The sequence below is a fragment of the Ascaphus truei genome, chromosome 9, assembly GCF_040206685.1.
Source record: "Ascaphus truei isolate aAscTru1 chromosome 9, aAscTru1.hap1, whole genome shotgun sequence".
NCBI lineage: Eukaryota > Metazoa > Chordata > Amphibia > Anura > Ascaphidae > Ascaphus > Ascaphus truei.
The window spans coordinates 23,105,724-23,130,383 of record NC_134491.1 but is presented as its reverse complement, the minus strand read 5'-3'; the positions used below and the strand labels follow the sequence as shown (position 1 = coordinate 23,130,383).

The 24,660-nt window shown below is 44.8% G+C and overlaps 1 protein-coding gene across 8 annotated transcripts in view; it reads left to right on the top strand.

The window, feature by feature from the left end:
- FRMD6 (FERM domain containing 6) overlaps nucleotides 1–20,327 on the top strand; it is a 191,265-nt gene extending 170,938 nt beyond the window's left edge. For 6 of the 8 annotated variants that reach the window (XM_075613801.1, XM_075613800.1, XM_075613799.1 and 3 more), the window contains 8 exons: nucleotides 243–308; nucleotides 1,040–1,108; nucleotides 2,335–2,509; nucleotides 3,260–3,598; nucleotides 4,078–4,197; nucleotides 10,540–10,631; nucleotides 11,877–12,157; nucleotides 16,352–20,327. In XM_075613801.1, the coding sequence (XP_075469916.1) occupies nucleotides 243–308; nucleotides 1,040–1,108; nucleotides 2,335–2,509; nucleotides 3,260–3,598; nucleotides 4,078–4,197; nucleotides 10,540–10,631; nucleotides 11,877–12,157; nucleotides 16,352–16,415 (1,206 nt within the window). In that variant the 3' untranslated portion in view covers nucleotides 16,416–20,327. Of the gene's footprint in view, nucleotides 1–242; nucleotides 309–1,039; nucleotides 1,109–2,334; nucleotides 2,510–3,259; nucleotides 3,599–4,077; nucleotides 4,198–10,539; nucleotides 10,632–11,876 lie in introns of all 8 variants that reach the window. The other 2 variants (XM_075613804.1, XM_075613805.1) reach the window with 2 other exon arrangements.
- The last annotated feature ends 4,333 nt before the right edge of the window (nucleotides 20,328–24,660 follow it).

The window sequence follows — 24,660 nt, the reverse complement described above, 5'->3', positions numbered from 1 at the left end:
GGTCATTTTTGGTGTAGAAATCGGATCTCTCCCCCTTCCAGCCTGGGATTCATCAGGCCATAATTCAGCCAGCGCATGGGACGCCGATCCAGATGTAACTGCCATTGACTTGAATGGCAGTTACTGCGTGATCGAAGAGCGATACCCAGCTTTGTGACTTGGTAAATCCCAGCCGTAGTGCACTAGGACATGAAGAACCAGCTTTAATGGTAATTAATTAACATGTTGTTCTCTCTCCCAAGGATAAAAGAGAAATTGAAGCCTCATTGATACTTGGACTCACATTAAGAGGAATCCAGATCTTTCAGGTACATAGCTTTTTCTCTCCCTTTTAAAGTCCAGGAGAAGCTTTAATGCGATGCAATGGTGTCTACCAAGATATGTTGGAGTGTCCCAGATTGCTAGCTCCTGCATCCATTGTTTCACCGGTCAATAACACTAATGAGCAGTATATGTAGTCAAATATAGATTCCTTATACATCCCATCATTATTTTGAATGCCCATAGGATTATGGGTTGAGAATTCAGTTTTCCACTCTTATGTCAACATTAATCTACAGTATGTTATCTAGAGTAGACATTCGGACACATGGTGGGACATTTCCCATTCAGCAGATGTAGAGCTGCGGGTACAAGCAAAGTGAACTTGAGGTTCACAACTGGATCAAATCCTGCCATTTGAATACTAATAACTAGACAACCAATTGTACCGTTTCCTGACTAAATTTCCCATTGACTTGACTTTAAATTAGGAATTTCAGCTGAAAAACCACCTAATCGACCACTTCAGTTGATCTAGAAAAGCCCCTTAGTGAAGACGGTGTACATTTGGGGAGCGCAGTGGGACATAGAGAGCCAATCTGAGTGAAGCAATGATTAACGAGCAGCAAAGAGTCTTTGAATGGTGGAGAAAAGGGGATCAAAAAAAGGGAGTATGGCTGAATAAAATGACTGGTAGAAATCTCAATATCCATTTACCATTTGCAATACGTGACTCAGCCAGCTATAATCTACATTTATTTTATTTTATGTTTCACAGAGTACAGGGGATGAAAAGCAACTTCTTTTTGACTTTCCTTGGACAAACGTAGGAAAACTGGTATTTGTGGTAAGTAGTAAAAGAGTAGAGACCACATTTTCAGAGGGACTAGATATCAGAGGGACTAGATTTCAGAGGGACTAGATTTCAGGGGGACTAGATGTCAGGGGGACTAGATTTCAGGGGGACTAGATTTTAGGGGGACTAGATTTCAGAGGGACTAGATTTCAGAGGGACTAGATTTCAGAGGGACTAAATTTCAGGGGGACTAGATTTCAGGGGGACTAGATTTCAGAGGGACTAGATTTCAGAGGGACTAGATTTCAGAGGGACTAGATTTCAGAGGGACTAGATTTCAGGGGGACTAGATTTCAGGGGGACTAGATTTCAGGGGGACTAGATTTCAGAGGGACTAGATTTCAGGGGGACTAGATTTCAGGGGGACTAGATTTCAGAGGGACTAGATTTCAGAGGGACTAGATTTCAGAGGGACTAGATTTCAGGGGGACTAGATTTCAGAGGGACTAGATTTCAGGGGGACTAGATTTCAGAGGGACTAGATTTCAGAGGGACTAGATTTCAGAGGGACTAGATTGGTGACAGAATTAACCCGCAAAAACATTCATTACACATACCTCCCATAATGCATATACAGTACTCCCACTAACAGCAATTTGTTTTGTGATTTAATTTTTTTGACATAGTTGAAGCAGGGGGTCTCTGGAGCTGAATCCTGTTAATGTCAACTCCAGGGACCCCTTGTTTCCAGAGATACAGGCAGTATGGGAGACCGTTAGCCGCACCGGCTGGCACGCGGGCCAATAGGAAGCTGAACCTGATGATGTCACGGCTTCCTATTGGCCCACAGGGCACGTAAGCTTTGAAACTCCGCCATTACATGAACCCTGCTATCCGAGTGGCTACCGGCACCCTCTAGAGAGGTAAGTATCTCCAGAAGCAGGGGGTCCCTAGAGCTGAAATTAATGGGATCCGGCTCCAGAGACCCCCTGCTTCATTCCTATGTTAAAAATAAATTGCATGCACGGATGGCCCCTTTAAATAGCTCAGAACCTAAGTCAGCGTCGATGTTGCCGTAAGATTAACTCTTATTCGATGTTAATAAAGAGTTGGATGTTAAAATGAGTTACTTTGCCACAGAAGACCAAGAGGGTTAAAATAGTTGCTGCTCCTACTGTAAACTGTAAAGATGATACAGTGTTTTAGCAGCAATACAAGAACAATGAGACCCATTACGATGCTGACATGTCTTCCATCACTGCGTGCCTTCTTTTTAGGGTAAGAAGTTTGAGATCTTACCAGATGGCCTGCCCTCGGCCAGGAAATTAATTTACTACACCGGCTGCTCCACTCGCTCGCGGCATCTCCTGCAGCTGCTCAGCAATAGCCACCGTCTGTGCATGAATCTGCAGCCGGTGCTTCGGCAAGTCAGGAAGCTGGAGGAGAATGAAGGTACACGATCAGCGGTGGATTTCAAATGTTGCCGCCCACAGGCGCTTATTTTTTTTGCCGTCCGGGGGCCGCCACCGCCGCCTCCTGCAGCGCCGCGTTGTCAAATGACACCGCAGCGTCATGCGACGATGCATTTCCATGACAACGCAGATGTCATGGCAACATGTTGCCATGTGACGTCGCAGCATCATTTGACGCCGCAATGCTGCAGGAGGAGGAGAGCGACGCGTAGGAGAAATGGGGGGGGGGGCTTTACAAAGGCCCCACGCATGAAAAGGTTAGAACAGCGGTGCGCAAACTCCCCGTGCCTGCGCCCCCCCCCCACCTGCTGCCTCCTCAGTCGCGCCCCCCCCCCCTCGCATCTAATGATGCATCAAATGATGCTGCGGGGTCATGTGATGTCACGTCTCCATGGCAACGGGTGTCATTTGACGTCGCGTTGTCATAGAAATGTGTGATCAGAGCCTAGTAATTGAGTTTACAGAGGCCTCGTGCTCTCAGCACGGGGCCTTTGCAAACGCCGCGCCCCCCCCAGAAAAGTCTCAGGGCACGCCCCCCAGTTTGCGCGCCGCTGGGTTAGGAAACACTGCTTTCGAGTATAAATAGTGATGCTTCTTGGGAGAATGAAAGAAACCCAAATCATTATTTTACTGTTCCGAGCGGATGCATTTGGAAACATTCTTCTTGTAGCATATTTTTGTAAAATGATGAAAAACCTCCCGTAACACTTCCGTGTTTTTTGTCTTTCAGAAAAAAAGCAGTATAGAGAGTCGTACATCAGTGACACGTTGGACCAAGACCTGGATCAGCTAGAAAAGAGTTCCCGTGCCAGCGGTAGCAGCGCGGGAAGTGTCAAGCACAAGCGGCTCTCCTCCATGCATTCCACAGCAAGCCACAGCAGCTCTCACACTTCGGGGATAGAAGCAGATACCAAGCACAGGGACATCGGGCCGGAGGACAGCTTCTCCAGGACCTCACTCCACCGCAAGCTGAGAACCTGCAGCTCCATGACCAGCCACAGCAGTTCCCACACCTCAGGGGCGGAGAGCGCGGGGAAAGACAGGCTGGAGGACGACTCGCAGGATGATGGTAATCCGAGGGGATAGCTCTGCGGGCGAGCTGCTTTCTGTGCATGTTAATCAGCTTCTGTTTGTTCCACAAAGTCTCTCGCAATGGGCAGTATTCTCATATACAAGCACGTATGGAGGCAGAGTCTTCCTACATAGAGCTGGTCTTCCATCATTACTGCATGCTAAGGGCAAGCGTTAATCCATCTAACCATATCCATGTGATTTATTATTATTATTTGTTTCATATTATATTCAGTGTTGCTAACAGTGGATGCTTGTCTTGATTTTACTACAGTAATTTTTTTATAATGTTATTATTATTGTAGTGGAGGCGTGGTTCAGGGGTCATGTCCGTGCCTTTGACATTATGTATTGTTCATTCTTGCTTAAAGGGCTCAGGCCAACTGCCAATGCATTGGTAATGAAATAACCTATTGAAAGTCATTCCCCATGGTTTTGTAAGCTGACCTCCTCCCCCCCACCCCCATTTGTTTTCAGAAATAGAAATGCTGGTTGATGATCCCAGGGATCTCCGCCTGCCTCTGGAGGTCAGTCCTGACCTGTGTATTTACATCACAGAAGACATGCTGATCTCACAGCAGCTAAACGGGCACTCAGGTGAGATGTGAAGGCAAATGTTTCTAGCATAAAAGTGTTTTTAAATCACTTATCAGTCAATATAGTTTTGTTTGCCTTCCTCTGGATCAATATACTGTAATTACAAATGTAGGATAAGTATCTGTTGTCTAAATTTAGCATATGTTGAACTCGATGGACGTAAGTCTTTTTTCAACCTCATCTACTATGTAACTATGTAACTATGTAACTATGTACAGTAATATCGTAATATCAAGGGCTGAAGTGAATAAAGGTTCGGACTCGGAAAACAATGACACTGGATTTGGAGCCTGGATTAAATCCCGGTTTTCAAGGCCTTGTGACCTTGGCCAAGTCACTTTATCACCCTGAGCCTCAGGCATCAAAATTAGATTGTAAGCTTGTTGGGGCAGGGACTGTGCCTTTAAAATTGTCTGTACAGTGTTGCATAATGCATGCTGTATATTCATTGTAAAGCGCTTTTGAGTTCCCATTGGGAGAAAAGCGCTATATGAAATATAGTTATTATTAATAATTCACTTCCTTACAAATGTTCAGTTAACCATAAAAGGATAACTGTATTTATCTGTGCCTTTAGAAAAATTAACACATTTTTATTTTTAAACTCTTCTTTTCTCAGATATTTATCACCCTCCATGTTACGTTCTAAAAACAACCAACAAAAGACATTAGGAACAAAGATGATTCATTTTGCCTGTATATACAAGATCCACAAACAATGGTATTACCTAAATACAATTGTTTGTGGACCTTGTATATACAGCTAAAGATCATAAAAAACGATCCCAAAGTATTTTATCACCATTCATACGTCTGTGTGTCTGTGTGTCTGTGTGTGCCTGTGTCTGTGTGTCTGTGTGTCTGTGTGCCTGTGTGTCTGTGTGTCTCTGTGTGCCTGTGTGCCTGTGTGTCTGTGTGTCTCTGTGTGCCTGTGTGCCTGTGTGTCTGTGTGCCTGTGTGTCTGTGTGTCTCTGTCTGTGCGTCTGTGTGTCTGTGTGCCTGTGTGTCTGTGTGTGCCTGTGTGTCTGTGTGCCTGTGTGTCTGTGTGTCTCTGTCTGTGCGTCTGTGTGCCTGTGTGCCTGTGTGTCTGTGTGTCTGTGTGTGTCTGTGTGCCTGTGTGTCTGTGTCTGTGTGCCTGTGTGTCTGTGTGTGTCAGGGCCGACCTTAGAGCAAAGCGGTTGCCTTGGGCCCTGCGCTCCCTCCTCCTGCCAGGATCCAACTTCCGCCCGACCGGAGGAGAGAGAGCAGGGCCCCCGGACCAGCAGAACCACCTCTCACCCCAAGGTAAGTGTGTGCTCCTCACCCCAAAGTGTGTGTGTGGTGAGGGTCTTACCTTCTTTGGAGCAGGCCTCCTCCAGCAGCATTGTTTTGTCATGGCGACGCGACGTTACATGACGCTGCAGGAGGAGGACCTGTTCTTCAAGGTAAGTACCCCCACCACTTCCACTGGAGGGGTCCCCCTGACAGCATGCCGACTTGGGCACCACTCATCCTGTGTGTGTTTGCGTGTGATAAGTGTGCATATTTGTTTACCTTGAGCCCTGTCAGCTCATCACTAATTTATGGTGACAGGTTTTTGAGTTATTTCAAAATATATATTTACTTGGGGACAGGGTTGCCACTTTCTACTGAAGGCCAACCCGGAGAAAAATGTAAGAAAACCATTCTCTTACGTGGTGCGGCGGCGTCTCTGTCATTCTCCGGCATTCTCGGCAATTCCCCCTCCAACTGCAGTGAACATGGTTGCACGGCGTCAAATGACGCCGGGATGCTACGTGATGTCATGACGTCACGTAGCGTCCCATTGCCATGGCAATGCCATGTTCACTGCAGTTGGAGGGGGAATTGCAGAAGAATGACGCAGACACCACCGCACACCGCCGCCACCCGGAGATTGACAGACTAAACCCGTAGGCACGGAGGTACGTGCCCAAACCCCGGAGACTCTGGGTCAAACCCGGGGAGGTGGCAACCCTGCTTAGGGATAGTAACACCAAAGGTTCAGCTCCACGGAAATGCCTTTAACAAGACAAACTTGAAACAAAAGTAAATGTGCCGTATTGGACTGCAATGCCTACTGTGCCTTCAAACCAGAGAGAGTGGTCTGCCTGAAGATACAATGTATCGAGTGCTATCTCGCTGGCTCTGTTACACACTCCATGCTGATATCACTACACGTTGTGCAGCTCTGTTACACACTCCATGCTGATATCACTACACGTTGTGCAGCTCTGTTACACACTCCATGCTGATATCACTACACGTTGTGCAGCTCTGTTACACACTCCATGCTGATATCACTACACGTTGTGCAGCTCTGTTACACACTCCATGCTGATATCACTACACGTTGTGCAGCTCTGTTACACACTCCATGCTGATATCACTACACGTTGTGCAGCTCTGTTACACACTCCATGCTGATATCACACGTTGTGCAGCTCTGTTACACACTCCATGCTGATATCACTACACGTTGTGCAGCTCTGTTACACACTCCATGCTGATATCACACGTTGTGCAGCTCTGTTACACACTCCATGCTGATATCACTACACGTTGTGCAGCTCTGTTACACACTCCATGCTGATATCACTACACGTTGTGCAGCTCTGTTACACACTCCATGCTGATATCACTACACGTTGTGCAGCTCTGTTACACACTCCATGCTGATATCACTACACGTTGTGCAGCTCTGTTACACACTCCATGCTGATATCACTACACGTTGTGCAGCTCTGTTACACACTCCATGCTGATATCACTACACGTTGTGCTGCTCTGTTACACACTCCATGCTGATATCACTACACGTTGTGCAGCTCTGTTACACACTCCATGCTGATATCACTACACGTTGTGCAGCTCTGTTACACACTCCATGCTGATATCACTACACGTTGTGCAGCTCTGTTACACACTCCATGCTGATATCACTACACGTTGTGCAGCTCTGTTACACACTCCATGCTGATATCACTACACGTTGTGCAGCTCTGTTACACACTCCATGCTGATATCACTACACGTTGTGCAGCTCTGTTACACACTCCATGCTGATATCACTACACGTTGTGCAGCTCTGTTACACACTCCATGCTGATATCACTACACGTTGTGCAGCTCTGTTACACACTCCATGCTGATATCACTACACGTTGTGCAGCTCTGTTACACACTCCATGCTGATATCACTACACGTTGTGCAGCTCTGTTACACACTCCATGCTGATATCACTACACGTTGTGCAGCTCTGTTACACACTCCATGCTGATATCACTACACGTTGTGCAGCTCTGTTACACACTCCATGCTGATATCACTACACGTTGTGCAGCTCTGTTACACACTCCATGCTGATATCACTACACGTTGTGCAGCTCTGTTACACACTCCATGCTGATATCACTACACGTTGTGCTGCTCTGTTACACACTCCATGCTGATATCACTACACGTTGTGCAGCTCTGTTACACACTCCATGCTGATATCACTACACGTTGTGCAGCTCTGTTACACACTCCATGCTGATATCACTACACGTTGTGCAGCTCTGTTACACACTCCATGCTGATATCACTACACGTTGTGCAGCTCTGTTACACACTCCATGCTGATATCACTACACGTTGTGCAGCTCTGTTACACACTCCATGCTGATATCACTACACGTTGTGCAGCTCTGTTACACACTCCATGCTGATATCACTACACGTTGTGCAGCTCTGTTACACACTCCATGCTGATATCACTACACGTTGTGCAGCTCTGTTACACACTCCATGCTGATATCACTACACGTTGTGCAGCTCTGTTACACACTCCATGCTGATATCACTACACGTTGTGCAGCTCTGTTACACACTCCATGCTGATATCACTACACGTTGTGCAGCTCTGTTACACACTCCATGCTGATATCACTACACGTTGTGCAGCTCTGTTACACACTCCATGCTGATATCACTACACGTTGTGCAGCTCTGTTACACACTCCATGCTGATATCACTACACGTTGTGCAGCTCTGTTACACACTCCATGCTGATATCACTACACGTTGTGCAGCTCTGTTACACACTCCATGCTGATATCACTACACGTTGTGCAGCTCTGTTACACACTCCATGCTGATATCACTACACGTTGTGCAGCTCTGTTACACACTCCATGCTGATATCACTACACGTTGTGCAGCTCTGTTACACACTCCATGCTGATATCACTACACGTTGTGCAGCTCTGTTACACACTCCATGCTGATATCACTACACGTTGTGCAGCTCTGTTACACACTCCATGCTGATATCACTACACGTTGTGCAGCTCTGTTACACACTCCATGCTGATATCACTACACGTTGTGCAGCTCTGTTACACACTCCATGCTGATATCACTACACGTTGTGCAGCTCTGTTACACACTCCATGCTGATATCACTACACGTTGTGCAGCTCTGTTACACACTCCATGCTGATATCACTACACGTTGTGCAGCTCTGTTACACACTCCATGCTGATATCACTACACGTTGTGCAGCTCTGTTACACACTCCATGCTGATATCACTACACGTTGTGCAGCTCTGTTACACACTCCATGCTGATATCACTACACGTTGTGCTGCTCTGTTACACACTCCATGCTGATATCACTACACGTTGTGCTGCTCTGTTACACACTCTATGCTGATATCACTACACGTTGTGCTGCTCTGTTACACACTCCATGCTGATATCACTACACGTTGTGCAGCTCTGTTACACACTCCATGCTGATATCACTACACGTTGTGCAGCTCTGTTACACACTCCATGCTGATATCACTACACGTTGTGCAGCTCTGTTACACACTCCATGCTGATATCACTACAATGTTGTGCAGCTCTGTTACACACTCCATGCTGATATCACTACACGTTGTGCAGCTCTGTTACACACTCCATGCTGATATCACTACACGTTGTGCAGCTCTGTTACACACTCCATGCTGATATCACTACACGTTGTGCAGCTCTGTTACACACTCCATGCTGATATCACTACACGTTGTGCAGCTCTGTTACACACTCCATGCTGATATCACTACACGTTGTGCAGCTCTGTTACACACTCAATGCTGATATCACTACACGTTGTGCAGCTCTGTTACACACTCCATGCTGATATCACTACACGTTGTGCAGCTCTGTTACACACTCCATGCTGATATCACTACACGTTGTGCAGCTCTGTTACACACTCCATGCTGATATCACTACACGTTGTGCAGCTCTGTTACACACTCCATGCTGATATCACTACACGTTGTGCAGCTCTGTTACACACTCCATGCTGATATCACTACACGTTGTGCAGCTCTGTTACACACTCCATGCTGATATCACTACACGTTGTGCTGCTCTGTTACACACTCCATGCTGATATCACTACACGTTGTGCAGCTCTGTTACACACTCCATGCTGATATCACTACACGTTGTGCAGCTCTGTTACACACTTAATGCTGATATCACTACACGTTGTGCAGCTCTGTTACACACTCCATGCTGATATCACTACACGTTGTGCTGCTCTGTTACACACTCCATGCTGATATCACTACACGTTGTGCAGCTCTGTTACACACTCCATGCTGATATCACTACACGTTGTGCAGCTCTGTTACAGGTTGCGCTGCTTTTGCTAGACCAATTTAAAACGTCAATCTAACCCCGTAGGGGGCGCCGGTAGCCGCTCGGCTAGCAGGGTTCACGTAATCACGATATTTCAAAGTTCCTGTGCCCTGTGGGCCAATAGGAAACCGTGATGTCATCAGGTCCGGCTTCCTATTGGGACGCGGGAGCTTTGAACTTTGTCCAGGTACCGGCACCCCCTTTGGAGGTCTGTATCTCGGGAGGCAGGGGGTCCCCGGAGCTGAAATTATTGATGGAGGAGGAGATCCCCTGCTTCAAACCTATGTTAAAAAATGATAATTAAAGCACATGAATTGATTCTTTAAATATGACACTAAAGTGCTATTCCGGAAGCTGCAAAGAAAGAGAGATTTTGTCATTCAGGCACTATCAGCATGTTCAGGATTATATAGAAGGGCAAGTATGTTTGGGTGAAGATCTCAGGGAAATGGTCATGCTTATGCTGCCTTTTCTTTTTCTGTAAAGTAGAATAATATCCTCAGGCTCAAGTACGCCCTGTCACATAATATTGTCTCAATTAGCAAGCAATATACACTAAACGTGTAAGAAATCTGTAATTCTGTGATATAGTGCTTCCTTCTGTTAACAATGATGTAAACATTATGTGACACAAGAGCTGACACACCATTCCTCTTTTTTAGGGTTGGTTGTAAAGGAAATAAACTCTTCCACATCCAGTTCATCAGAAACCGTAGTAAAGCTTCGTGGGCAAAGCATAGATTCATTGCCACAGGTAATTCGAGTTTCCCAGGGTTAAAAATCACTTTTTTCCAACATGCCATATTTACTGACCATTGCAGGCTAGGACTCTGACCATCCCAGCAGCTCTGAAAGCTGATCGGCTGATTTTATTGGCATTAGTCTACCAGCAATGCCTGGGATTGTTCCAACTAAAAGAAACCATGGATTTGCCTTCTTCAACACAGAGCTGGATTTTTCACCAGTCAGTACTTCTACTCCCACACACACATCTTTGTCTTTATTCAGACATGAGCTGTAACTGTTACATACGCCTATAACAGATTATCTTTAACTGTGCATGCAATGTCTTGTACATAATGTATAACCCTGCTCACTTTATGTAACTATGTATTTGTAACCATGTATTTGTCACCATAACCCTATGCCCAGGACATACCTGAAAACGAGAGGTAACTCTCAATGTATTACTTCCTGGTAACACATTTTATAAATAAATAAAAAATAAATATATGAGGTTACCACCCTTTTGGCTACCAGCTAAAATGGTGCATGGAGTGTGTTTGGCGCGCAGCTACAGAACAGGGTGCGCCAGTGTGCAACGCTTGGTTAGATCAAACACAAGTACTGCGCTATTTCTGAACATGTGACTTTAGAATAAATCAGTAGCCATGTCATGTTGAATTCAATGCTAGATTAATCATACTAAGTAGGGCGTAGAGATGGGTGTACCAGTCCAAATCCATTTCCAGAGTTTGCCGTTCAAAATCCGTTTCGCGGTATAAAATCCGCAGATGGATTTCGCCGTTTCGATCCGCGCGGATTAATCCCAAACCGCCATTGGATACAACCCACTGGCGACTTGTTACAATCCAATCCGGATTGCTGAATCCACGGATCGGACTGTAAAAAATAACAAAAAAATTCCGCAAAAGGCGAATCGCCGCTTTGTGAGATTGATCCACGGAAATCTGTGGACCTAAGGAACCAGCTGATCCACGACGGATCCAAATCCGTCCCCAAAAATCTCCCATCTCTAGTAGGGCGGCATCCTTTTGGACTTTGTTTACAGCGTGTTACATTTGAGCTGCAAGACCAGAAAGCAAAAAAGCGATGTCCATTAATAACGGAAATAATTGAAGCTTTGGTCAATTAAAAAAAAAGTGTTATTCGGCAATAGAACCATCTCATGTTGACTAACTTCTTATACAAATGACATTTTATTAACCGTTTAATATGTATAGTTCATAACGACATGAATTATTTTGCTATCATGCAGACGGCGTGCAGGAAACCAAAGACTTCCACAGACCGGCACAGCTTGAGTCTGGATGACATCCGTCTGTACCAAAAGGACGTCTTACAAATTGCAGGCCTGTGTCAGGACACTGCCCAGAGTTACACCTTTGGCTGCGGCCACGAGCTGGACGAGAGAGGTCTTTACTGTAACGGTTGCCTGGCTCAGCAATGCGTCAACATTCAAGATCCCCTTTCAGCCAAGAAAGCCAGCAAATATTTCTCCTTGGATCTTACTCACGATGAAGTCCCAGAATTTGTGGTGTAAGTCCTTACACTATTATGTGCAGGCCTGGCTGCCCGCATTGGTAAAACAGCATTGAGAAAGAGCATATGTTTCCAAAAACGGTGTGTTTGATGATCACCTTTATGTTTCGATCTTCTGGAACCGAAGCCTTTTGAAGTGTTGAATTGTATAGTTCTATATTGTACGATGTGCCATGAACAAAAAACTCGTTTTCCGCTTTGGAGGTACTTTAAAAAAAAATAATGTATGTATGTATATATATATATATATATATATATATATATATATATATATATATGTATGTATATATATATATATATATATATATATATATATATACACACACACACACCAGTAGTGGCCAACGCCAGTCCTCAAGGCCACCAACAAGTCAGGTTTTCAGGACATCCCTGCTTCAGCACAGGTAGCAATCAGTGGCTCAGTCTTAGACTGAGTCTTAGACTGAGCCACCTGGGCTGAAGCAGGGATATTCTGAAAACCTGACCTGTTGTTGGCCCTAGAGTACTGACGCTGGCCAGCCCTGGTTTGCAGAAACCAATCATTTTGGAAATATGCGGACCCAATGCGCACGCTGAGAATATTTGTGTAAAAACTTCCATTCTACTCAAATACTTAGGTGATTTTTAGGAAAGATAATATTGGTGCCATCTAAAAAAAAACAACACTTGTGTTTCTCTAGCAAGCCAAAGATATGTAAATATTTAATCAACTAAATGGGGGAGGAGATATAACCAGCAGAGAAGAAAACAGCTGGTCAAGAGAAACCCAGCAAATGGTCGGGTGGCAAAGATACCTTTTTGTTATCTTTAACCAAGCATCTCCTGGCGTGCTCTTGATTAAATATATCATGTAATGGTCATTCTATCTGCTTGGACAGGGGCGGCCAACTCCAGTCTTCAAGGGCCACAAACAGGTCAGATTTTAAAGCTATCCCTGCTTCAGCACAGGTGGCGCAATGAGTCCCTGCTTCAGCACAGGTGGCTCAATCAGAGGCTCAGTCTTCGACTGAGCCACCTGCGCTGAAGCAGGGATATCCTAAAAACCTGACCTGTTGGTGGCCCTTGAGGGCTGAAGTTGTCCCACCCCTGTACTAGGTTTAGCAATAATGAAACTTTCCGGTTTGCATTGAAGTATGCATTGTACGGTTTGTGTCAAACAGTGACTGGCGATACTCACAGTTATGAACTGTCAAGCTATTTTTCTATTTTTTGGAAGAACTAAACAGATCATTTTACGTGACACGGAATACACAACGCAACGATTTCCCCCGCATTTCATGTAAACGCACACTTGCGATTAATAGGGATATTTTCAAATGCTCAGTGCAGCTGTATAGAAGCACTATTCCAGGGGTGGCAAACTCCAGTCCTCAAGGGCCACCAACAGGTCAGGTTTTCAGGATATAACTGTTTCAGCACAGGTGGCTTCGACTGAGCCACTGATTGTATTGTGTGTATTTATTTATATAGCGCCATTAATGTACATAGCGCTTCACAGCAGTAATACACGTGACAATCATATAAATAACACACAATACAAATAACAGATCATGGGAATAAGTGCTTCAGACATATAAGTAACATTTAGGAAAAGGAGTCCCTGCTCCGAAGAGCTTACAATCTAATTGGTAGGAAGAACGTACAGAGACAGTAGGAGGGAGTTCTGGTAAGTGTGTCTGCAGGGGGCCAAGCTTTATGTATCATTCGTATAGTATTAGCCACGGTGCTACTACTGATTGAGCCACCTGTGCGGAAGCAGGGATATCCTGAAAACCTGACCTGTTGGTGGCCCTTGGAGACTGGTGTTTGCCACCCCTGGACTATTCTATATATACAACTGTGCTCTTTCCTGCCCTGCGTCTTAAAAAGGCAGACATTATAGTCACTAATAGAACTGAATGATTAACCCTGATGATCAGATTTCTTCAGCTGCGGTCCAGTTACAGATGTGGCAAATGGTCAGGCCACATGTATTCTATTTTCCATCTCTACATTTACTTTTATAAGTTCTTTGCTTGGTTTATTGAAAGATTTATAATTTTTTTCAAGAAAACCAAGTAGCTACATCTCAATAGAACATGTACAATCTTTAGTCTCTCATGTTGGCAATTTTGATTGAAGTCACAATATGAACAATAAGGTACCCTGTAAAATATATATATGTATATATGTATGGATCTTATAGACCCTTTTTAATTTGCTATTTTTTACCCCATCAGTATCAGGGTGCATTGAAGGGGTTAATATATTTTACTTTTGTATACATGCGGACAATCATTGTGTGTTTAGGAATAAACTGACCATGTCTTTGTTGCTAAAGTGTGTAATCACTTAGATCTCAAATATGAATGTGTATATTTTTGTCTGTCTTTTATATTTAAAAATATTACAATATACATCCTTTTGCCACATGTCACTTTGGCATGACTTTTCCTGATGCTAGACACCCAGCCGAGTTATACTTTAGGTAAATCATTGTGTCTGTGAATATTGTACCTAGATCTTCCACATCAGAGGACAGAAACCTAACCCCATTCATAATCCTTCTGATTTAAAATGAGAATGTTATTGTATAATTAAATATTTTTCAGCTTTTAGACATACTAGTTCACAAAGTTGTTACCAGCTACTAGTGAGCTGGGTGTTGAAGAGGGTCTAACCAGATATGGTTTGACCTGCCTAGATTGTATTGACTTTTTAACCATAGTCTGTGTGTCTGTGTGTCTGTGTGTCTGTGTGTCTGTGTGTCTGTGTGTCTGTGTGTCAGTACGAATCAAGAAAGTCCTGTGTTGGGACTTTACAAATCAGAATATTTCAATCCAAGGTTTGCTGTCAGAGATCTGGACAGTAGGAGCATGTTACTTCAAAAGATTGGTAGGTCTAGGTGAATATACAGTAACATAAACAGATTAAAGGAAGCCTGAAACTGTTTACCATCCATCAACCATCTGTGAAACAATACTTAGAAATAAAGGTGTCTGACCGTCTTTCTCATAGACACTCACGTTAAACATTTCACAGCCATTGGTTTATACATTTTGTGGTTGTTTATATAAGTGCCATAGTGTTATATAAGGGCACAACGTTTTTTGATCATTATCATCAGCTTGGTATAAACTGCACTGGTTTTCATCCTATGATTAGTTAAAGGACTTCATAATCTCAGACAATAACGTTCAGATCAATGTTACCCAAGAGCTTTTGGGGTGGGTCACTCATATCTGATTCCATAGATTGTCCCCGATGTGAGCACAATGCATACTAGGAGGGAAGCTAGAACATACAAGAGCCAAAAATGACAGTATATTCTTCATCTCTCTTATTTTTTGGATAGTAACTTGTGACTCTTTGTCAAAAAAGAAAATCCAACAAATATTGTTTTATGGTTTTTATAGAATGTAGGAACCTTCCCCCCAAAAAACCCGAAGAAATTGAGCGTTGCAGTTTTATTTTATTGGCATATCATGTGCCCAATGTACGCCTTCAGCTTTACAATGCACCTGTTTAACTCTTTCACTGCCACCAGGGTTTTCAACTCGCCCTATAGCAATGCAGTGCAGGCCTCTCTGGCAGGGAAAGGGTTTTTACATAAATAAGAGGTACTGGTGTGATGGATTAGTCTGTCTGGTTAGTAGAGACTCTTGGGCCCATATTCTCCAGTCATTAAGGGCCACCAACATTTCTGAGCCACTGATTGAGCCACCTGTGCTGAAGCAGGGATATCCTGAAAACCCGACCTGTTGGTGGCCCTTGAGGACTGGAGTTGGCCACCCCTGCTCTATATAGTCCGGAGCGGCCGTTTCTGTCTGAAAGCAGCCAGAACGGCCCTGTATGGGGTCTACGTACAAAAGGTAAAATTGGAGTAAAATTCTGGGGACACTCACAATGTCATTAGCGGTAGCACCTTAGAAAATGCTATCGCTTTTAATGGGATTTTTAATTTGATACACAAGGTAACGATTTATTCTTTCTCCACAGAATTGCTCTACATTTTGTCTTGATGCATAGAGACCCCTTAGGGGTCTGTTCCTGAAACTCTGCAATCATAAATGTAATATTAACAGTCATTAAATCCCATTCACTACAGTGGGAGTAAAGCATATGGAAACCACTTTGGGGCTTTGTGAATAAACCCCACGCGGTGTGAATTGTGTATATATATATATATATACCTTCTTGTATTGTTTTCAGAGTCAGAGCATCCTTTCCGCTGGCAAAGCAGTTACACCGTGGGATGGTGAAGCATGTCAAATAGTCTTCTAATCCATAACCTTTTTAACATCAATTTAATCTAAATATATATATATTTTTTTTTTCTGTAAAGTGTACAGTGTGTCTTGAAAAATGGCAAATTCCGGCACAATGCCTTTTTAATAAAAACATATTTTTATTGACTACAAAGAATTTTACAAACGTTTACCATGTTTTGATATCATTTGTTTTCTTAAAAAAAAAAAATGTTCGTTTACAAGTAAAACATTAAATATTTTTTATAACACATTTTGTAATAAAAACGAATCCTTTTTTTAGATACTGTACTGCATAATCAGTGTTAATGCAATATCGGGAAACGGTATGGAGAAACAAACTTGTGTATAGATGACAAATACTTCTCCAGCGCTGCTTCGTACATGCGGTTTCAACGTTTTGTATTCTCAGTATATTTAAACAACATGTATTTGTAAATATGTGCACTGATTTGCATAATAAATGAAAAATTAAAAGGGAAAAGAGGTTAAAGAGATTAAAAAAAAAACTTGGCTGTCTGCAGAAAGGAAGTTATTTTAAACACATTTTTTGGTCCTGTTGAAGCAAAACACCATTCACTACATCTTTTTTGTGTGTGGTTGTTCTAGGATTGAAGCAGGGGATCTCTGGAACTGAACCCCATTAATTTCAGCTGTGGGGACCCCCTGTTTTCAGAGATACCTCCGTAGGGGTGTCGGTACCTCTGCATCCAGGAAACGTGTGTGCCTAACGAAATGGCGGCGTTTAAATGTCTCGCCGGCCAGTAGGAAGCCGTGATGTCATCCCTTGTGGCTTCCTGTTGACCCACGTAAGACTGATATTTAAACTCTAGTGATACCGGCACCCCCCCCCCAGGGAGGTAAGTATTTCGGGAAGCAGGGGATCCCGGAGCTGAAATTAATGGGGTTCAGCTCCGGCGACCCCCTGCTTCAATCCTAGAACATGAAGATGTAATGCAAGGTGTTTTGCTGCTTTAAGAGAAGCCGCGCTACGTACTATACCTGCACAAAAGTATCATATAGTAATACTGGGGGACTTGAAACCACAGATCCTTAACTCTGCCAGAATTTCAGAAGATTGGCTCACAAAAGCATACAAACAATTTAGGCCTAGATCCACAGATGCCATGGTTTAGCCCGTCTCAGCTCCCATTCATTTGAACCAGAGATACGGTGCATAGCAGAGCACAGCCAAACGACAACCAAACTTGGTGGAGATGAAAAAATCCTTGATAAAGTGCTCCGGCATGAAACGCTTTGGCGCGTTCATTTAGTCCTATTTTTGCTGAGCCTGCAATAAACTGATCTGCTTATTTGGAGTTTGCCTTGGATTTTTTCATCTTTACCAAGTTTGGGTTGCCGTTTGGCTGTGCTCTGTTATGCACCGTATCTCTGGATCTTCACGAACTTCACATTGCACGCCGTGAGTGCTACAAGGATGCTCCTGGAAGTTGGCAGGTAATGGGCCATAGTGCCCTGATATATAGCCTGTCCGTAGCTTGCAACCGATTTATATACTGCCATGATTGGGTGTTTATTGGTGTGTCTTTATGTGTGGTTGTCAAGTGGACACCACTAGGCACATGTACCTCTCAGGCCACATCAAAATGTTCTATATATATTGGACATCCTCCTAAACATCCGGACATTTATACACTCCATTAACAAGTTGATCATGGAGCCACATGTGATTTTTGAGCACCACTCCTCACACTGTATCCCCATTCATTTGAACACCTGATCTGTTGGTGGCCCTTGAGAACTGACGTTGGTCACGGCTGCGTTTACAGTTTCCAGGCACTTCATGCGCTAACCCTGGGAGGCCCGGCACTCGCACTACTGCTTTTAAGGTGTCCTAAAACATTCCTATCTTAAGTGCCGACTGCCGCTTGCTTTGCATCGCTAAATTGAGACATTTGTAAGTATTTTGGGAAATTCTGGAAATGCTAAAAGCCCTACTCAAGTTAATGACATGAGAATTAGGAACGCACGTACTTATTAGGAACTAATTATGACCTGTCTTCATCTGTCTTAACACAGAGCCTCTTATAGCACTGAGGTTTACGGTAATGTACCTAAAACACCGTCCATAAACTTGCATCCGCACATCTGTTGGCAATATTGTCTCCCCCATTCTGCACTGGTCTGTGAATTGTAGGACATTGGTACTACTTATTTATAATCAGGGCTCGACAAATACACTCGCCCGCACACCACGGGCGAGAGCATTTTGGCCGCTGTCGAGGGCTTACCTGCAGCGGGGTCCGGCGGCGTGGTGCGGCGATCTCTGTCTTCTCCCCTGCAAATTGTAATGTTTCCCCTGCATGTCCTGAAAAAAATGGCTGTGCGGCGTCAAATGATGTCACGTTGCCATGGCAATGGGACACTATATGACATTGTGACGCCACGGCGTCATGGCAACGTGGCCTCATTTGACACCGCGGCCTCATTTGACACCGAGCGGCCATTTTTTCAGGACCTGCAATGGAAACATTACAATTTGCAGGGGGGAAGACAGAGATCGCCAGACCCCGCCGCAGGTAAGCGTCATGAGGGGGACGGGGGAAAGGGGGTGAGGGAGTTACTTTTGTGGGGGGTCTAGATACTTGTGGGGAGGGGCAAGTGGGTTTTGCCCTAGTTTGTCGAGCCCTGTTTATAATGATCAGTATGTTTGCACATGGAGGTCTCTATCCGGTAGGTAATTCTCTAGAACACAGCATTGTTTGAAGATTTGTAAATGTAATTGCTGTTCAAGCAGTTAACCAAGTGTTGTGCAATCATGAGAAAATCGACGTATTTGTCATTTACAAAAAAATGTCCTTTAACTTCATATGATCTGTATCATTGTTAACCAGGGAACCCGCAAATTCATGTAATATATACCATAACAAAGCATGTGGCATTAGTTGTGTCAGATTTGGGAAATGTTGGGAAATAATTATATTAATATGCACTGAAAGCAGTATTTCCATGGCAATTGAAGAAAAGCAGCAGTAGGTTTGGTTGTTCAAATATTGCAATCTAGGTTGGTACCAAAACCTGTACTACCTTTAGTATAGTGAGAAGCAGAGTAACACACAGTTTCCAATGCAACCACTGCCATTCACTTGATTTGAAGCTGATGCATTGGTAACTATTTGCTGCCCTGCTTCTCACTACATTGTATAGGCCCCTAATCATTGTGTTAAAAAATAACTCCTAGGGACCCCTTAAAAAATAGGTTTTAACCCTGGGGTCTCCACAGCTGGGACCCTCTGCTTCCCGAGATACTTATCTCTGTAGGGGGTGCTGGTATCTTTCTGCTTCTTAAATGTCACGCGGGCCAATGGGAAGCCGCAAGGGATGGTATCACAGCTTCCTATTGGCCCGCAGGATACGCTAGCTTTAAAGCCGCCATTTCAATAGCCCCAAATAGCCCAATCTGGTCTGCTACTGGCACTCCCTACAGAGGTAAGTATCTCGGGAAACGGGGTCCCCGTAGCTGAAATGAACGCAGTTTGGCTCTGGAGACCCCCTCCTTCAAACCTGTTAAATAGAAAATAAAAAACCATGTCTCTTGGAGTGTCTCTTTAAATGAATGGGGCTTATAACTTCCCTGCCAGGTATAAGACAGCTTTACAGTATGTTGAATAGGGACCATAGAAAGAGTGACAGTATAAGACGGTGCTGTTACAATGCATTGACCTAATATTTCAACATAAAAAATATAATAGGAAATCAAGTCTTGCCGTTAAGAACATTATTTCAAGAATATAAGGAGAAAAGTGAATTCTAACTGGTTTGGGATTAAAATGGTCTATATTTCTGTTCTGCAATGATATATAAATCTAAAATGTTTGTACAGGAATATTTTACACTGTATAACGCTGTTATTTATTCTACATCTGTAACAAATACATTCTGGCTGGTCAGTACAGTAACTTGGTCTCGTGTCCTTTTTCCCAACTTCTGGTTTCTTTTGCAGGTTCATACAGTACAAGGTGTGTGTGTGTGTGTGTGTGTGTGTGTGTGTGTGTGTGTGTGTGTGTGTGTGTGTGTGTGTGTGTGTGTGTGTGTGTGTGTGTGTGTGTGTGTGTGTGTGTGTGTGTGTGTGTGTGTGTGTGTGTGTGTGTGTGTGTGGCCTCAGATGAAAGGTGTTTGTGGTACGTGTGTGAAGAGAGGGTGTAATAGTGTCAGGAATCTGTTAATTAGGCTTGTCCAAAGAAGCGAGTGTTCAGGGAACCTTGAAATGTGCAACAGAGATGGGTAAAACTGGGTGTCTGAAATCAGATCCTGCGTGCCCTCTGTAACGTTGCTCGTCTCTGAATAGGAAGCAGACACGCAGGGCTGAGGTAAGGGTGTAAGATCACCAACCAGGACCAGGGGACAGAGTCCTGTTAGAGTAGTCCAGCGGTGCGCAAACTCCCCACGCCTGCGCGCCCCCCTACCTGGTCCCTCGGTCGTGCCCCCCCTCGCGTCTAATGATGCGTCAAATGACGCGGAGGGGTCATGTGACGTCACGTGACCCGCGGCATCATTTGACATCATGTCTCCATGGCAACGGGCATCATTTGACGCCGCGTTGTCATAGAGACGCGTGACCAGAGCCTGGTAATTAAGTTTGCAGAGGCCTCGATCTTTCAGTGCGGGGCCTTTGTAAACGCCGCGTCCCCCCTCCCCAGAAAAGTCTCGGGGCCCCCCCAGTTTGCGCACCGCTGGAGTAGTCGATATCCAGGCAGGCGGCAAAGATGCGAGTCCGGGTACAGGTTGGGGTCAAGGCAGGCGGCACAGGAGCGGTGGTCGGGGTAACAGACAGGGGCCGGCAACAAGGAATCCAAGAGAACAGGGAGGGTTCAGGAACAGGGCAGGCTCAGGCATCAGAACACAAGGGGGCCAAGAACATACAATGCTCAGGCAGGGGCTAGGAGTCACTGACAGCAATTTAAGCCCTGACCCCTGGAACAGAAGCAGCCAATTCAGAAAGTTCAGGAAGAGACTTGCCAGGACCCAAGATGGAGACAACAGCCATGTAAGGGCAAGATCCAGCAAAACCCTGCCTGGACTGGAACCCTTACACCCTTCAACTACTCTATTTAGCAGGTACTGTCTGCACCTACTTTTGATGTCCTCTTAAAACCAGCTGTACCTATTGTAGCCTTTTTTTGCCTGTGTTTAAGAGCTGAATAGCTGCATTGACTGTCTGCCATTGGTTGGAGCTTGGAACCTTCAGCTAGTTGTACTGTAGGATCTTGAAAGCTCAATGGCTGATTTGACAAACGATCAACAGGCTATGTGAGGAGATTATCCCTATACACTGTACGTACAAATACATTAAAAAATACATAGGTTTTATTGGTAAAATGATCTTTGAATATATTAAAATACATGTGTTATGGTGCCTTCGCAGGAAGTACTCGCTTGTAATATCCTGTGTGTTACAATGACTAAATGGTACCTATTTTTATTTGCCCAATGATGGAGGGTCAGAGCCTTATATTCCAAAACCATTAAGATTTTTAGACCCAGAACCAAAATCCAAAACATATTTAGAACCAAAAAACAGAACACCAGACCAAGTGCCATCTCTACTGTGGAGTTCCTATATGTTTTTACATATACGGTATATATATATATATATATGTAACGGGTATTCCCCCACCCCCAATCGCAGATAGAGTGAATGTGAGGGGGAACCTATATGTTACCAGGTGTGGTGCGTATCCCTGCAGGTTCACAGGAGGCCTGAGCCTCCGCTGATGGGAACCTGGGGTGCTTCTCTGGAACGTTCTCGTCGGTCAGCGCCTCCACCTATGTAGGATTCTATAGGAATGTAGAATAGCCCTAACATAGGAACCCACCCAGAAACCACATACACCAGGGTTATGGCTAAAAGGTTTACTGGACGAGCAACACAACACAGTAGTATCATATATATCAGTGCAACAATATCAGCATACACAACAATATATGCCACCCTCTGCCACTAGCTGGCAGCTATAACCTTGCCCCTTAACTGGGCTATAACCTTCTTAGCCCCTAACTGGGCTATACCCTCACACCCCCTTTCCAACCCCGTGTCCAAAGAGCCCAAGCCCACCCAAGTGTGTGAACAGGCCTGTCACATGTGAGGAGCAAGGTAAAGTTGGTGCACGTGTGGAAGGTTGTAAATACCTGCCCAGGTGTCCCTGCACTTGGATGTCTTCGCAAAGGGTCTACCGGCGCCGCTTGGTCCAGCGCTGATCTGTACCTCCGCGTGGGATGGGGTCCAGCTGAACGTTCTACCGTAAGGACAGTCTCTGGATCAGCAACACAGCTTACAGGAACATGCAGCAACACTAACACTGGTCCCTGCACTAAGGAACTGCACAGGGTCTCTCTCTCTGCACTAAGGAACTGCACAGGGTCTCTCTCTCTGCACTAAGGAACAAACAGCAGGGCCTCTCACTAGGTCCCTGCCTAACACGCAGCTGAAGGGGCACAGGGTCCTTACCTAAGGGCCTGTCCCTGTGAACACCCACCCTCACTAGTGGGGAGTCAGGGCCTCAGCTCTAGCCCAGGAGATTTCTGGCCTAGGACAGAAGGTCGCAGCTCTCTGCCCTCCTTCCGTCCCCCACTGTACCCTCAGCCTGACTAACTCATGTGCTTCACAGTCTGCTTCCTGACTCTGCACACAACAATGTATCCTTCTCCAGCAGGAGAAGTTGCAAGCTCTATTGGCTGTCTGGCTGCCTGTGACCAAGGTGAAAGTGCAGTCCCCAGAGGCTGCTGGGAATTGTAGTCCTTTATGGCCCTCTTTAACATTGGGGCCGCATGTGCGCACTATAATGGCCGCCGCTACCCTCCATGGAGCCTGTGCAAACCTGTAATGGCCGCCGCATCGCCCTAACTGCGCATGTGTGACTTCTAGGGGTCCCTGTACTATGGAGCGCCTCTAGTGCCAGTTCTCCCACACTAAAATGGCCGCTGCGTCGCGTCTGCGTATGCGCGAGCCTCCGCGTGGACATAACAAAGATGGTGGCGCCCTGCCTCCGACGCCACCGGGAGACGTGCTCGCCCCCCGCAACTGCCTTCTCACTGGTGAAGGTAAGGGAAAGAGGAACGGGGAACCGGGGAGCCAAAGGGGACCTGGCTACACTTTATATATCGAAATCAAACGCTTCAACAGAAGTGGAAGTCTCCCCCTCCCCCAGCACACCCACCCCTTTATGTGCAATAACCACTAGCCTACCATCCTTCAGGCGGTGCCCAAACCCCATTGGACTTTTCCAAGTGGCGAAAACTCTTACCCCTGCCGCCCAGTATATAACAACATAACATAATACTGTAGAACGGATGAAGCTGAGATGCAAATATGATGATGAAAATGGCCTCACTTGGGAGGGGGGAGGAATAAACATGACCACCTCTGTTTAATATACTGGTAAGCCGTCTTTCCAATACCCGCGATGGAGAAGACCTGCAGCTCTGTTGAAACAAACGGCTCTGAAAGCGTTTGATATAAAGCGTATTAAATGATATACTCAAAATAGTACGGGAGACACTGCTTATATGGCCTACCATACCTTTAACCGATATGTTCAAGTCTTCAGCGCCCTCTTTGTGGCCTAGACCCTTCCGTATATTTTCAAAATCCAAGTCAAAGAGCCTTATTCTATATCCCCATCGAAAACAGCCCAAACTAGCGCTTCGTGGATATAGAATTACACCAAGTGTTTTGTCATGAAGAATGGTGCATCACCGTGGCGACCAAGCCTTGCCCAATGGGGAACCAATATCAGCCGTGTATGTGGGGAGTGGATTGGGATTCGGGTATTGTGTCCCTTTTCACACCACTGGCTACCGGTATACGACCATTGAATCTGCATTGCTTGTGAGCAAAACTGCATGCCCTTTACTAATATATTATTTATTTATTTATTAAATGTGTTACCAGCAAGTAATACATTGAGAGTTACCTCTCGTTTTCAGGTATGTCCTGGGCACAGAGTTAAGATGACAAATAATACATGGTTACAAATACATAGTTACATTAAGTGAACAGGGTTTACATTATATCCAAGACATTTTGTCAAACCAACACAAGTGGTATCGCCACCTTTATTAATTACAAGTACACATGATACATTGTATCTTGTAAAACATTACTTTTGTCTAATAGTGCTGTGAACACAATAAGTAGCACATCACATGCACTGCACCATTAGTCCTGTCTCATTGAGCTCACTGTTTAATTATTAGCATGTTAGGAACAGGATATAAAGTGACTTGCCCAAG